At 52.5% G+C, this 14,603-nt stretch overlaps 1 protein-coding gene across 3 annotated transcripts in view; it reads left to right on the top strand.

Annotated features, from left to right (window-relative positions):
- The window catches only part of NDUFA10 (NADH:ubiquinone oxidoreductase subunit A10), a 38,984-nt gene that overhangs the window by 3,182 nt on the left and 21,199 nt on the right, over nucleotides 1–14,603 (top strand). For all 3 annotated transcript variants that reach the window (XM_070787013.1, XM_070787015.1, XM_070787014.1), the window contains exons 2-8: nucleotides 4,386–4,554; nucleotides 5,269–5,484; nucleotides 6,000–6,086; nucleotides 7,703–7,824; nucleotides 9,684–9,763; nucleotides 11,588–11,642; nucleotides 13,822–13,907. In XM_070787013.1, coding sequence (XP_070643114.1) covers nucleotides 4,386–4,554; nucleotides 5,269–5,484; nucleotides 6,000–6,086; nucleotides 7,703–7,824; nucleotides 9,684–9,763; nucleotides 11,588–11,642; nucleotides 13,822–13,907 — 815 coding nt within the window. The remainder of the gene's footprint in view (nucleotides 1–4,385; nucleotides 4,555–5,268; nucleotides 5,485–5,999; nucleotides 6,087–7,702; nucleotides 7,825–9,683; nucleotides 9,764–11,587; nucleotides 11,643–13,821; nucleotides 13,908–14,603) is intronic.

The following is a 14,603-nucleotide window of genomic DNA, read 5'->3' as shown; positions in this document are numbered from 1 at the left end:
AGGCCTCCGTGTCCATCACCAACTCCCAGAGTTCACTCAGACTCCTGTCCATCGAGTCAGTGATGCCATCCAGCCAACTTATCCTCTGTCGTCCCCTTCTCCTCCTTCCCCCAATCCCTCCCAGCATCAGGGTCTTTTCCAGTGAGTCAACTCTTCGCATCAGGTGGCCAAAGTATTGGAGTTTCAGCTTCAGCATCAGTCCTTCCAATGAACACCCAGGACCGATCTTTAGGATGGACTGGTTGGATGTCCTTGCAGTCCAAGGGGCTCTCAAGAGTCTTCTCCAACACCACAGTTCAAAAGCATCAATTCTTCAGTGCTCAGCTTTCTTCACAGTCCAACTCTGACATCCATACATGACCACTGGTAAAACCATAGCCTTGACTAGATGGACCTTTGTTGGCAAAGTAATATCTCTGCTTTTCAATATGCTATCTAGGTTGGTCATAACTTTCCTTCTAAGGAGTAAGCGTCTTTTAATTTCATGGCTGCAATTGACAGTGACCAGTTGAGAGGATCATCAAAGCTGATCCTCTCACAACTGCACGAGAAGTTGCTGAAGAACTCAGCATCGACCATTCTGTGGTTGTTTGACATTTGAAGCCAATTGGAAATGGGAAAAAGGTCAGAAAGTGGGTGCCTCATGAGCTGACTGAAAATCAAAAAAATCGTCATTTTGAAGTGTCATCTTTTATTCTGTGCAATAACAATGAACCATTTCCCTATCTGATTGTGACGTGTGACAAAAAGTGTATTTTATATAACAATCTGCAATGACCAGCTCAGTGGTTGTACTGAGAAGAAACTCCAAAGCACTTCCCAAATTTGGCCAAGCTTTCACCAAAAAAACATCATGATCGCTGTTTGGTGGTCTGCTGCTCGTCTGATCCACTACGGATTTCTGAATCCTGGCAAAACCGTCTCATCTGAGAAGTATGCTCAGCAAATGGATGAGATGCACAGTAGACTGCAGCACCTGCAGCCGGCAGTGGGGAGCAGAGCGGGCTCAGTTCTTCACGACAACGCCTGGCTGCACGTCGCACAACCAACACTTTAGAAGTTGAACGAATTGGGCTACAAAGTTTTGCCTCGTCCACCATATACACCTGACGTCTCGCCAACCAACTACCGCTTCTTCAAGCACCTTGATGAGTTTTTGCAGGGAAAACACTTCCCGAACCAGCAAGAGGCAGAAAATGCTTTCCAAGAGTTCATTGAATCCCAAAGCATGGATTTTTTAACCTATAGGAATAAACAAACTTATATATTGTTGGCAGAAACATGTTGATTGTAATGGTTCCTATTTTGATTAACAAAGATGTGTTTGAGCCTAGTTAGAATCATTTAAAAAAATTCACTGTCCAAAACCGCACTTACTTTTTCATCAACCTAATAATTGAGGAATAATTGAAGAAATTGGAAATGTGTTATGAAAGATCACTATTCCATGTGATTCCACAGAGCAGAAAAATGAGACTGAGGATAGGAAATTACAGAAAGACTATCATAAATGTAAAAAAGCACTTTGGAAAGATTTTGGAGTCAGAGTGACTGATAGCTTTCTACGACGTTGCTGTGCACCCGCTCTGGGCCACAGCTTGTGGTGTCTTCAGGTTGGGGACATGGAGAAGGAACAGTTTGCACATGGCTCAGAGGTAGTCTGGAGGAGTGAGTGAGTGAAAGTGTCTCAGTTGTATCCGACTCTTTGCGACCCCGTGGACTATACAGTCCATGGCATTCTCCAGGCCCGAATACTGGAGTGGGGAGCCTTTCCCTTCTCCAGGGGCAAGAGTGGTTGATTCCCAGGATGCAGGGCACCAGTGTGATTACCCCCTCACTCGTCTCCTCTGCTGCTCTTTCCCCATCCAGTCCCCGTGGCACCAGCTACTCTGGCCTTGCTGACCCTTGCAGTGCTCTAGCCTCAGGGCATTGGCGCTCACTGTTCCTCTGCCCAGATGTCCATGTGGCTAGTTCCCTCACTGCCTTCCAGTCTTTGTTCAGACATCAATCTCTAAGGGTTCTGTGACCATCCGTTTTAATTTACATCCCATCCCATGCACTGTGCTCCCTCTGCAGCACTCACTCTATAATTTCTTTTTGCTTTGTTATCCTGTGGGATCTTTTTGAGTCACTGCCGTATCCCCATATCCTGTTTAGGAAAAGGACAGGATGGTACGGGAATCAAGAAATAGTTGCTGAATGAATCAATGATTGACCTACTGGCACACGGCTGCTGCTCAGTGAATTAGGTTCTTGGTTGTTGGGATTTGAGACCTTGGGAACACGGAGACTGCCCTGCCGTTTACTAAACTGGTCTCCTGTCGATGGGCCTTTGGGTGGTTTGTCTTTTCAGGCGTTACCTCTGGAGCATTGTGATACCTATCGTTCTGCCCGTTGGCTTCCTGTGGTTGCAAGGGTTTCTTAGGTTCTCCTGTGTCTGAGGACTGCAGCAGTCTGGGGCAGTACTGGGCAGGTAGTTTCTCCCTCGATGGGACTCGTCTGATATTTTCTCATGACTAGACTGGGGTTGTGTGTTCTGGGAGGAAGAGCACAGAGGTCAAGTGCCGTCCTCCTCACGTACTGTGCAAGGTACACCATGAATGTGACTTGTCACTGTCGACCTTAGTCCCCTGACTGGGGCAGTGGCAGCGTCTCTGCTGTGAAGTTGCTCTTTCTCCCCGCTTTCCATCGAGTCCTCTTTGGAGGGAAGTCACTGCGTGCAGCCCATACCCAGGGACTGGGGATTATTCTCTGTCCCCAGGGCAGAGTATCCTCATGAATTATCTGGAATTCTATCGTGTGGGAGGCTTGTCTCTCTTCCATACTTCTATATTTATACCAGTATGGACTGTGTATATTTGTTTTGTATTTCGGGCTAAAACTCAGTGCAGCTGTACTGTGTTGCTCAGGCTGTTCCAGCTGTGGCCATTGGGCACTCGTTCAGGTGGCTCCTATATCCCTGCAGCCTGCCCCTCCTGGTGTGTGTGTGAACACTTCCTTACTACCTGGCCTCGCAAGAGGTAGCCATAGAATCAGCCATTTCTCCCGGGAGCCCTTGCTCCTTTGAGTGGAGAACAGCATTAGAAACCAAGATCTAGGTGCTCGGCATAATTGATCCTGGGGTGTTGTTGCTCTAGGCCCTCTTGGCAGACAGAGCAGGGGAGTCCGTTGTACGCACCTCTGAATACCTGTGTCCGTGAGTGTTTCCCTGTGTGACCCCCTGTGTCTGTCGTGAACTGGACATGAGTTCACACCAATGTCTCTAGCTCTAGCCCAGTACTGCACAGGGCATTCCAGCTCCTCCCTGTGCTGATCTGTGGGGTTTTTTGGTTGGGATGGGGGACAGTGGCGAGGCTTGGTGTTTGAGTTTCAGTGTGGAGAATAGATCTGCATGCTGGAGACAGGAGAAGCAGGCTTTTGCGTTACAGACAAGGGATGTGAGATGGCTGCAGTCAGTGTGCCGAGGGGAGGGAGGGGCCGCTGGCCAGAGAGACTTAAGGGTTGGGGTCAGTGGGGTTGTGTGTGTGGTGATGGAGCTGGAGGAAGGAGGAGCGGGTCACAGGTGACTCTTGCCTTTGTTCTGCTTGGTGGGTGGTGGAGGGGAGCTTGTGAGGGGAGCAGATGGGGGTCAGGTCATGCTGAATTTCAGTTTTAGGTCTGTTAGCTTTCAAGTACTTTGAGGACATCGGGAGCTGTTTAAAAACATGAGATAACCTGTTCCACAGACTGAGGCCTGAACCAAAGAAATGTTCTCTGTCCCCTTCCTCCCACCTCCCCTCCATCCTACCTTTCTTTCATTCATCCACACACACCACACCACACACACACACACACCCCACACCACACACACACACACACATACCACACCACACACACACACATATACAGAGACACACACCACACCACACAAAGAGACACACATACCACACATAGACACACACACACACACACCACACCACACCGACACACACAACACACACATACCACACACACACGACAGCACACAGACACACACAGCACACAGACACACACAACACTCACACATACACACACCACACACACACATACCACACACACACACACCACACACACACACACACACACACACACACACACACATACACACGTACAATTTTTAATGAACAAGGAGATGTGTCCTGTTCCAGGCCCTGAGGATTTAGCAGTAGTCAAAACAGTATCCTGCCTTTATGAACTTATGCTGGGGGTGGGACTAGGAGATGGTAATTAAACAAATAGGTTATAAAGATGTTGATGTTGGTTCTTTTGTCACCGAGGGTCTTCTTGGCATTTATATCTAAAAGTTGCTAATGCCTGCAATAACCACGATGCTCCTATGGTGGTGATGTTTGGTGTGTGTTTTTCAGGGAGGAATTCATACAAGTGTCCAGTTCAAGCTGCAGTATGGCCCGTTGGCGTACATACTTGGTGAAAAAGCAACCAAAAAGATGACAGAAAAGAGCAAACTGATAACTGTAGATGGCAATATATGTTCTGGAAAAAGCAAGCTTGCGAAAGAAATAGCAGAGAAACTAGGTATGAACTTGTTATTATGCAGAATAACAGCGTCTTCTCAGGTAAACAGTTCCTTGTCTGGGTGTGATTTTATTTTGAGTAGATAGAATTGGGCCTAAGGTAGGTATTTTACATTTTTGAAACACTCATTGAAAAAGCTGTTTTTAGTCTTCCAGATAAGGGAAACTCTTTGAAGTCCAAGCCGGTTGTGAGTTTGGACTGGGGTTTTATGTTGGTGATGTAAGCTGAGCACATTAACACGAGCAGTCTCACTTGTGCAGCAGCCCCTGGAGCAGGGCCGATGGTCCCCTCACTCACGCACACATGCCCTCATAGGAAGTGGTGGCACGCAGCTCCCTGGTGCAGAGGCAGGTGTCTCCACGGTTCTGACTCTGGGCCGGTATTGTCCGAGCCCCTTCTCTGGTATTTGACAGGCCAGTGCCCACATGCAGGCAGCGGACGCCCGCACGTAGGGGCAGCTCTCCCTCTCGGGAGGAGCTCACACAAGGCTGCGGGGGACCTGCTGTCATCAGCCCTGGGCTTCATGCCGCCCCTGCACATGTGTCTCCAGGGTCTCGCGCGCTCCCTTCTGCACACCAGGAACACAGGCATCAGGGTACCTTTCCCCGGTCTCAGCTGACCGGCCACAGGGATGGTGCTCAGCTGGGTCCCCGCTGCTCCCTGTGGGCTGTGACGTTTCCGCGTCACGTTTCGTCTGGGGGCTTGTCTCCTCAGGCCTGAAGCACTTTCCCGAGGCGGGGATCCACTATGTGGACAGCACCACAGGGGACGGGAAGCCCCTGCCTGTGCAGTTCAGTGGCAACTGCAGTTTGGAGAAGTTTTACGACGACCCGAAAAGCAACGATGGCAACAGCTACCGCCTGCAGGCCTGGCTGTACGCCAGCCGCCTGCTGCAGTACGCGGATGCCCTGGAGCACCTGCTGAGCACAGGTGCGTGTCCCTGCGCGGCGGACGGCTGCTGGGCGTAGGCTGCGCTCGGGCCCCTTCCGGAATTCGGTCCTAGATTGCCTCTCTGTAGAGCTGCTTTTAAGGGGTATTTGACAAGGCAAGTTCTGGCTTTCCAGTTAGATCATACTTGAGATTCACGATGGTGTGGTGAGGGCTGACCCCAGGGTCTCACTGAGCAGTTGGGATGGGGGCAGGATGGGGGTGGGGGTGGGGAGTCTACAGTTCAAAAACCAGTGCCTTTTCTCTGTTAGCTGATGTTCCTGTTGGATCTGCGAAAGAGCAAAACAGAACATTCTATTTCTGAAGTGGATGAGTATTCTAGTTTTAGAAAATGATTTTCTGCTTAGAAGTGCATATATGATGTGTGTTCTTTTGAAAATATTTGGTATGGAAATGGAGTTGTAAATAATTTTTTTCCATTTCTAAAGTGAACAGACTGGTTTTCACTGCTGCAGTTATTCTCTGATTCTGATTTTTGTTTCCATGTTTTTAAACAGGACAGGGTGTGGTGTTGGAGCGCTCCATCTACAGTGACTTTGTCTTCCTGGAGGCGATGTACCGACAAGGCTTCATCCGGAAGCAATGTGAGTCGGCGGCAGGCTGGCCTTGTGGGCACGGGGGTGGCTTTGTAAAGGTCCTGCTAGACCCACCCTGCAGCTAGTACACGTTCTGTGAGCGTCTGTTGTTAATAAGTAGATGAATGATGCCGTTCCTCAGGGAAAGCCAGTCCCTGCCCGCCCCGTCCCTCCTAAAGTCATCTCTCCCCGTGAGAGCGCACTGGAGAGCCCCAGCAGACGGTCGCCCTGAGCGGCCTGTCCTGAAGCCTCCTGCCTGCAGCCACCGTGGCCCCTTCCTGGCCCTGGGAAGGCCGCCTTCCCTCAGGGAAAGCCAGTCCCTGCCCGCCCTTTCCCTCCTAAAGTCATCTCTCCCCGTGAGAGCGCACTGGAGAGCCCCAGCAGATGGTCTCCCTGAGCAGCCTGTCCTGGAGCCTCCTGCCTGCAGCCACCGCGGCCCTTCCTGGCCCTGGGAAGGCCACCTTCGCGCCCACATGCTGTTCTGGTGCTTTCAGTGCCAGTAGCACCGGGTGGGCGGTGCTGAAGGTCTGACAAGTGGCCAGTAGACAAGGGAAAAGGCTCCTGGCTGCAGTTAGCCTGGCCACAAGGAGCGAGGGAGCCTGGGGAACGGCTGACCGCGTGGAGATGGGGTCTCAGGGGCAGCGCCCCTGAGCAGGGAGCCCAGGTTAGGCCACGGTGCTGCGCTCAAGGGAGTGGCATGCGCTGTGGGCACTGGCGAGGCTCAGAGGGGGGCCAGGGGCTGGGGGTAGGCACGCACAGGGGAGCCCCTCGGGGTTAGGCAAGGGAGATGTGTGGTTCCGTTTGAGACCGTTTGTCTGAAGGATGTGTTCAGGGAAGGGAGGTTAAGAAGGAGACCCTCGGTAGGAAGTTGGGGTTGGACGGGGCATCACAAGAGGAAGACCCGCAACAGGCAGTGGAGCACCTGCGGGGCCAGCTGGGCCTGAGGCACCCAGGATGCGCACTTGGCGAGCCTGTGGGGGAATAGAGTGGACCCACCTGCCAGTGGGGCTAACCACCGGGCCGATGGCGCTACCCATTGTACCTTGTATGCAGCCAAGGCATGTGCAGATCTGGGCTGCAGAGAACTCTTGAAGTGAAGTGAAAGTGTTACTAGGCTGGGTTTAAATCCCAGTGTCTAACTTTGGATTCTTGTTATTTAGTCACTCAGTCACGTCTGACACTTTGAGACCCCCATGGACTGTAACCCACCAGGCTCCTCTGTCCATGGAATTCTCCAGCAAGAATCCTGGATTGGGTTGCCATTTCTCTTCTGGGGATCTTCCCAACCCAGGGATCAAACCGGCATGTCCTCCATTGGCCGGCGGGTTCTTGACCACTGAGCCACCAGGAAAGTCCCTGACTGTGGGGTAGTCAGCTGGTCTCTGTGGCCTGATCCTTGTGGTCTGTGGTGATGGGGGGAGCCCTGCTGTGGAGGGGCGGCTGCGGGCGCTGTGAGCCAGCACGATGTGCATGTAGCCGGCGGTCACGGTCATGACTGTCATGCGGCTGCTGGTTGACACGCAGCTCTGAGAGCTGCCGGCCCCTTTTTCCCTCAATCTGAGAGGGACGTGTGCCTGAAGGCTGTCTGGACCACTGGCTGACAGGAGGCGTTTCTCTCCCCCCAGGTGTGGACCACTACAACCAGGTGAAGAAGGTCACCATCTGTGAGTACCTGCCCCCCCACGTGGTCGTCTACGTGGACGTGCCGGTCCCCGAGGTCCAGAGCCGGATCCAGAAGAAGGGAAACGTAACTCAGCCTTCCTGTCCTAGACCCGCCTCTCTGGGTGTCGGCATTCACGGTGGTGGTGTTTACACGTGGTGGGGACTGACTCACTGAAGGGCCCATGGGACCTGGGCGTGCACGCGCCATCCCCCAGGTGCCGGCATGGGGGGCTGCGGGCGGCGCTGCTGCCCTCTGCTTATCCCCTGCTCCCCGGGACCTGGGTGTGCACGTGCCGTCCCCCAGGTCCCAGTGTGGTGGGCTGCGGGCGGCCCTGCTGCCCCCTGCTTGCCCCTGCTCCCCGGGGCCCCCTGGCCCTGGTGTGCCATGCCTTCACCCCCTGTACCTGTGTCGTCTGCACACGTGGCGCCCTGAGGGCAGGCGTGCCCCCTGACGCGGCCTCCCTTTCTGCTCTTGATGGCCGTGCTCTGTCGCTTCCTGCAGGTTGAGTCGTCTCTAACACCCTTTGAGTTTACCTCTCACACCTAACGGGTTTGGGCCCTTTGTCCTCTTTCTCCTGCTCAGTGACTCTGTGACCCCAGAGAGGGATCTCCACACACGTCCATTCACCGCCTTAGTGGTGCTGAGGCAGTCGGTCTTGGAAGCCCTGCGATTTGAAATTGGTCCTACCGGCGAGGTGCATGGTGGCCAGGCCCGTCGTCGCCCTTACAGCTAGTCCTTGTTGGAAAGATCAGTCCTGCTGAGGGTGTTTTTTCATGGGAGCAAACACTGTCTTTTTGACACTGATGTCAGTGTGGACTTGCCTGTGTATCTATTGTCCCAGGGTCCGTCCTGGGCACTGGGGCTCACGTGGGTGCTCAGCGAGTGCCTCTCAGGGCTGGTCGTCTCCAGGGCAGCAGAGATGCTCAGGCGCTCTCGATGCGGCTTAAGGAGCCTGCGGTCACTCTCTTGCCCCCCGATCGGTTTGCGCGTGCTCAGGGTACCTGTGTCTCTGCTGGTGGCCTGGCTGCGCCTTGGAGGCTTTACTCCCGAGCGTGCTGTGTGGTTTGTGCTTTGGAGAACATTCCATCTGGTGGCCAGAGATGGGAACTACAAGTCAGAGTATTTAATTATCGCTCTAGGGAACGCTTTTGCTTATTAAAGTGACATTTATTGAGAAATAGGAAGTTATATATTAATATTTACAGTTCTCTAGATAACTCTTGTTATCTGGGTAGCAATATTTAAGAGACAGTTTCAAGGAACACATTAGATCTATTAACGTTGTTGTTTTTCCAGTACTTGATGAATACCGTCACCAGCTAAAACTACCACTGTGTCTAAGAAAAGGAGACATTTTATCAAAGAAACATTATGTCATTTTTAGACATGTATTCCTATGGCGGATACTAATAGTAAACAGGGAAATAGAACATGCAGACGCCACGAAGAAACTTGGACATGGGGAAAGATAACCTAGCCCTTAGCACTGCTAAACTAAGGTTCTCAGTGTGGAGAGTTGCGCTCACGATTGGAAGTTTACATTTCTGTGCTTGGCAAGCTTCATGTGAAAGGGAAGTGAGCTTGAGGAGGTGGGCGGGGTGGGGAGACAGCTGGTGACAGCGGGGTGTGAGGATGGGGGAGAGGCGGGCCCTCCCCTGCTGCGGCCTGCCACCTCTCATTCCCGGAACGGGAGGCGCCGCGGCCGCGCGCAGTCCACATCTTAGAGTCTGGGAAGAGAAGGCCGCAGCCCAGGCCTCCCTGGGCGGACTCCCGTGCTCTGGGCGGCAGGAGGGGACTGTTGGAACTGGCACTGCAGCTCTTTCCTGTCACCCCCGTCCCTGCAGCACCCCACACGGCTGTCCTGGGAGCACCGTGTTGGTCGCTTGTCTCACACTTTACGTAAGTACAGACGTTTCCCACGTTTGCTTTCTGCTTTTGTTTAGCCACACGAGATGAAGATCACCTCCGCCTACCTTCAGGACATCGAGAATGCCTATAAGGGGACCTTCCTGCCTGAGATGAGGTGAGCCGGGGCGTGGTGGGTTTATGTGCCAGATGGAGCTCTGCACACATGGCCCCCAGCCCCGGGGGCGCTTCTAGTTCGTTTCACTCCATCTCGTCTGGGGAGCCTTAATCTGACGTTTATAAGCAAGAATGACAGCAGACATTTCAGTTTGATTTGGTCGGCTGGGAGTTGGTTTGTTTTATTAATTTAGCCAATATTTATTTTGTCGTATCTTTAGGCTATTCTGATAGTAGAAGTGAGATGAAGCTATGTTTGGTGACAGGTTTTAACATTAGAGAACTCATGTTTTCACTCTCGGTGGCAACTGAGTGGCCCTTTTACCTAGAAAGGTTGTCTGGAGGGACTCGGTGGTTGTGATTGGGAAGGCTCAGCAGCGCCTGTCGGTCCTTTTGAAAGCTGTTGCTTAAGGGGCCTTTGGGTTCGGTGGAAACACCACTGGGCCCCTTTGCAGCTTTGCTTCTCCCTCCCTCTGACAGCACGGAGCATCTGCGCTCTCTGGCCAGTCGTCCTGTGGCCCTCGTGTGTCAGGCACACGGCAGTCATTTCCTGCCGTCACTCACGTCCAGCTACAATTAGGATGTTTCCGTAATGCTGTTAAGGTTTCTAGTAGAATTTCTCAGACTTTTAGAAAGCGTAAGCCTTTTTTGATACCTGAAAATGTTTTGCTCTTGTTATTTAAAATTTCAAAGTAACTGAAACTGTGAACAGAGTATTGTCTAGCAGTTTTGGAAGAAAAGTTTTGAATTAGAATGCAGTTTTTTTAGCTGTAAACCAGTGCTTCCTTGTGATCAGCTTTTCTCTCATGGGTAGTAGAAACAGACTGCTGCTCTATTTTCAAGGCCAGAAGCGCAGAAAGAAAGTCCTGTGAATCTTGCCGGGGCGGGCATGGAGAGGTGTCAGGGAGAGGTGGCCGGCCCTAGACTCTCAGTTCCAAAGATTCCTTGTGGTGATCTTCTAGCTGCAAAGTCACTGCTGAGCAAAGGCTCCCCAGCCAGTCCCAAATAGGACATTGAGCTGTGCTGTCAGGAAAGGAAGTCTTAGATTCGGCTTACAGATGAAATAAGGGTTTTCTTGCACCTGGCATTTAATTTTCAAGAACTCACCCAGGGCCTCCTGTTGGTGAAGTGTCCAGCAGGGGTTCTGAGTGTCCATTGCTTCGTCCAGTGCTCCTGCATGCTCTGTACCCGAGCTGAGTGGGGAGTTAGCTCATACCCCTACACGGGCCTGGGCTCCTGAGGGGCTGCTTTGCGTCCTGCTGGAGGTCAGACAGCCCCCTCCTAGGAGGTGAACCCAGCCCCGCACTTGCTCTCTGGTGGCTGGTGAATCCCCTGTGGAGCCAAGAAAGTTCACATCCTCGCCCAGCAGGGCAGATGGTCAGACGCTGGGCTCCCCAGAATTACAGCAGCTCAAGTAACATGTCCCTCCGCCACCCCATCTGCCCCACCCTCCCGAGCCGCCCCCGGCTGCCGTCCGTGCGGCCCTGGGCCCCCTGTGCTTCCTGCGATGCGTGCTGCCGCCGGTGGAGGTTTGCGTGCCCGCGGAGCTGACCCGTGTCCCTGCCCCGTAAGCACCATTCTCCTGCCTGTGCGGTGGGGGCGGTCTAGTCAGGTGAGGGTCAGAAAACAGGCCTGCTGCTACTACCATCCAGCCTTGGGCACAGCCCTGCCTCAGGTTTGCCCTTCTTGGCCAGCCATTCCCTGAGAGCCAGTTCAGAGAATGCGGGCGTTTCTGTTTAGAGTGGGCGCCTGGCGTCAGGTATTCATCTGTGCAGTGACGTCCACTGGGAAGACTTACAGGAAAGCATCTCGTTTCCTCTTACAGTGAGAAATGTGAGGTTCTACAGTACAGTGCATGGGAAGCTCAGGATGCAGAAAAGGTAAGAAAACGGCTGAACATTTTATAATTTTTCTTAAATTTAACTCCTGTGTAGGGGTTTTGCAAATCAAGTGATGAGTTCGGCTCCTCCTGATGTTAGAAGCATCTGTGTTCCGTGATCTGATACAAGTGCCTCGCCCCTCCCATCACATTTCTCTGAGCATGACGTTTTGATTTTCCTTTAAGGTATTCACTTTCTAGGATCTTAAAATTATGAAAGGGTGGAGATGCAAGGAATTTTGGGTTATGGTAAAATTGAGCATTGGATTAGTTAATAGGTAAGATTTATTGAGACTGTTGACCCTTGAACGACAGGGGTTTCAACCGCGAGGGTCCGCTCACGTGGATTTTCTCAGTAGTAAACCCCACACTGCTGCACAGCGTGCGGTCCTCAGTAGGAAACACGGCAACGCCTCACGGCATCAAGGCTGTGGAGGAACCACTGTCCACGCACAAGGAGGCCCGCCTCCAGGTCAGGCTTGGGTTTCAACTCTGGATCGTGTTGTTTGGGGTCGACCACATAAAGATACCAGCTTTCCCCAAAGTAGTGGGTGCAGGTCACCCTCTGCCATTTTCAGGAGAGCTTGAGTAATCAAAACATTTGGATAGGCAGCTGGTGGGAAGGTGGCGTATGACACAGGGAGCCCAGCCTGTCTCTGTGACGACCTGGAGGGTGGGATGCGGGAGCGGGAAGGGAGGAGGGAGAGGCTTGGGAGGGGTTTACACGGTTGCAGATGAGTCTCCGTGTTGCACTTCAGAAACCAGCATGGCATCGTAAGACAGTTATCCTCCAGCTTAAAAACAGTTTTTGGAAAAGAATAACATTTTCCTTCCCAAGTGTAAAAACATATTACAGATTTACGGTAATGAAGGCACTGCACTATTAATAAAGGAGATAATAGGTGGTTTAACAGAGCAGAGTCCAGAAACAGGTGCACGTGTGCCCACGGTTGGAAAAGTCAGTGCTTTAAACGATGATAAAAGTAGAAGAGACTGGGTTAGCTCTTACATGGTGTTGAGGCAAATGAGCATCATTTGGTTAAAAAAAAAATCCCTCATTTTATATTAAGTATCAATTGAAAAGTGAAATCACTCAGTCATGTCTGTCTCTTTATGACCCCATGGACTATACACATTTTCCAGGCCAGAATACTGGAATGGGAAGCCTTTCCCTTTGCCAGGGGATCTTCCCAACCCAGAATTGAAGTGGGATCTCCTGCATTGCAGGCAGATTCTTTATCAGCTGAGGTACCAGGGAAGCCAATAACTTATTTTAAAAAGTTTAAAAATTCTAAAAGAAAGTACAGGCGTTTGGTCTGGAGTTGAGGACTAGATGGTGACGGCAGACAGCTTTGCAGAGGCGGCTGCTTTAAGGACAGCAGGGCCTCGGCGCCTCCCCCGCGTGGGGAGGGAGCCGGCCCTTCTCACAGCAGGGGCGTGGGGCCCACGGTCCAGGCAGGCCCTGGCCCAGCTCCGGGGGTTCTCTTAGGCTTGCTTCTTTCTGCCTGGAAACGAGGCCGCGCTTCGTCTCCTTCCAGGCTGCTCTGTCTGTGATGTCCGTGTCCTTGTGTTCAGGTTATTTCTGTCCCTCTGGCAGAGGCTTTACATGGCACGGGTCTGGGCAGAAGAGTCGTGCGTGTTCCCCGAGACTGTTATCACTGGAGTTCATAACTGAATGTGCTCACATTCTTGGAACCTTAAGAAGTCCCCGAGTTTGGCGTGTTTTGGGGAGAATGTGTTTGAAAAGGCCGGCCCACTGGGAGGTCCGGCTGTCCAGACTGCAGGCTGAGGAGTGTGGGCTCTTGGAGCTCTAGGAATTGTGTGCATCCTCTTGTCCTGTTGCTGCTTTAGTGGATGAGCTTGCCTCCTGGAGTCAAGTTGTGGGAGGAAATGAGTCTGGAGGAGGCCTGGCTCCCCTCTGCGCCCCAGCCCCTGCCGTCTCCAGTCTGCCCATGCCCAGGCCTGCCCCGTCCTCCCAGCCTGTGGGGAATTGCCACTCCACCGGGGCTCAGCTGGCCCGGCGCCCGCATGGGGCTCACCCCTCCCCCCCAACTTCACTGAAGGCTGACCATCAGACCTTTCTTTCTGACCCTCAGGGCGTGATCCTTCCTGCCGGGGTCTGTGGTTTGTCGTGCGCTGAATGTTCTCTGTTAAGTCCTCTGTTAAATCCCTGCACGCAGGTGGTCGAGGATATTGAGTACCTGAAGTACGACAAAGGGCCGTGGCTGGATCAGAACGACCGCAAGTTGCACAAACTGAGGATGCTGTGAGTTCTGGCGGGGCGGGGTGGGGAGAGGAGGGGCGGGGCCTGGGTGGGGCAGGCCTGGGGGCCAGGACCTGGGCTCTCAGAGCTCTCCGTAGGTGGCTCCTGTCTTCAGAGTGAGGTGAGAGACAGGTCCTCAGTCCAGAGTGGCTGCGAGGGCGGGAGGCCGTGTTGGAGGCTTGAGGGAGGAGCGGGTCCGGGGTGCTGCCCAGGGGTGGGGAGAAGACTGTCGCGGGGAGGCCAAGCTCTGGAGGGGCTGTGAGTGGGCAAGGGCAGGAGGCCGGGCGCGAGTATGCGATGAGGAGTAACGGGGAGGAGCACTGTGGGCTCAAGCCAGGGAGGTCAGAGCCATGAAACCCAAGTCCAGGCCGGACCCGCATCGTGGGAGGTGTCAGAGTTTAATGCGGCTTCTTCCCATCTTTCTTAAAGTGTTTGTGTGTTCCTGTATTTCTAAATAAAAATTATCCTGCATATGTCTTTGTACGGTAACTTTTAATAAGAGTGTGTCCCTATTTTGTTAAATATTTAAAATCAGTTTTTTAATGGCTACTCATGCCTCATAAATCTTCTGAAAGAAGCAAGTCAGCAGTGGGGGACCATGGCCTGGGGGCCCATCCAGGCCTCAGCTGCCAATAATGGTCCTCACATTTTTAAAGGATTATAAGAAAAACAAGGTACATATATGAAGCCATACATAGG

Source organism: Bos indicus, chromosome 3, assembly GCF_029378745.1.
Source record: "Bos indicus isolate NIAB-ARS_2022 breed Sahiwal x Tharparkar chromosome 3, NIAB-ARS_B.indTharparkar_mat_pri_1.0, whole genome shotgun sequence".
In the NCBI taxonomy this organism is placed as follows: Eukaryota; Metazoa; Chordata; class Mammalia; order Artiodactyla; family Bovidae; genus Bos; species Bos indicus.
Note: the sequence above shows the minus strand (reverse complement) of the source record. Positions and strands in the feature narration are given on the sequence as shown.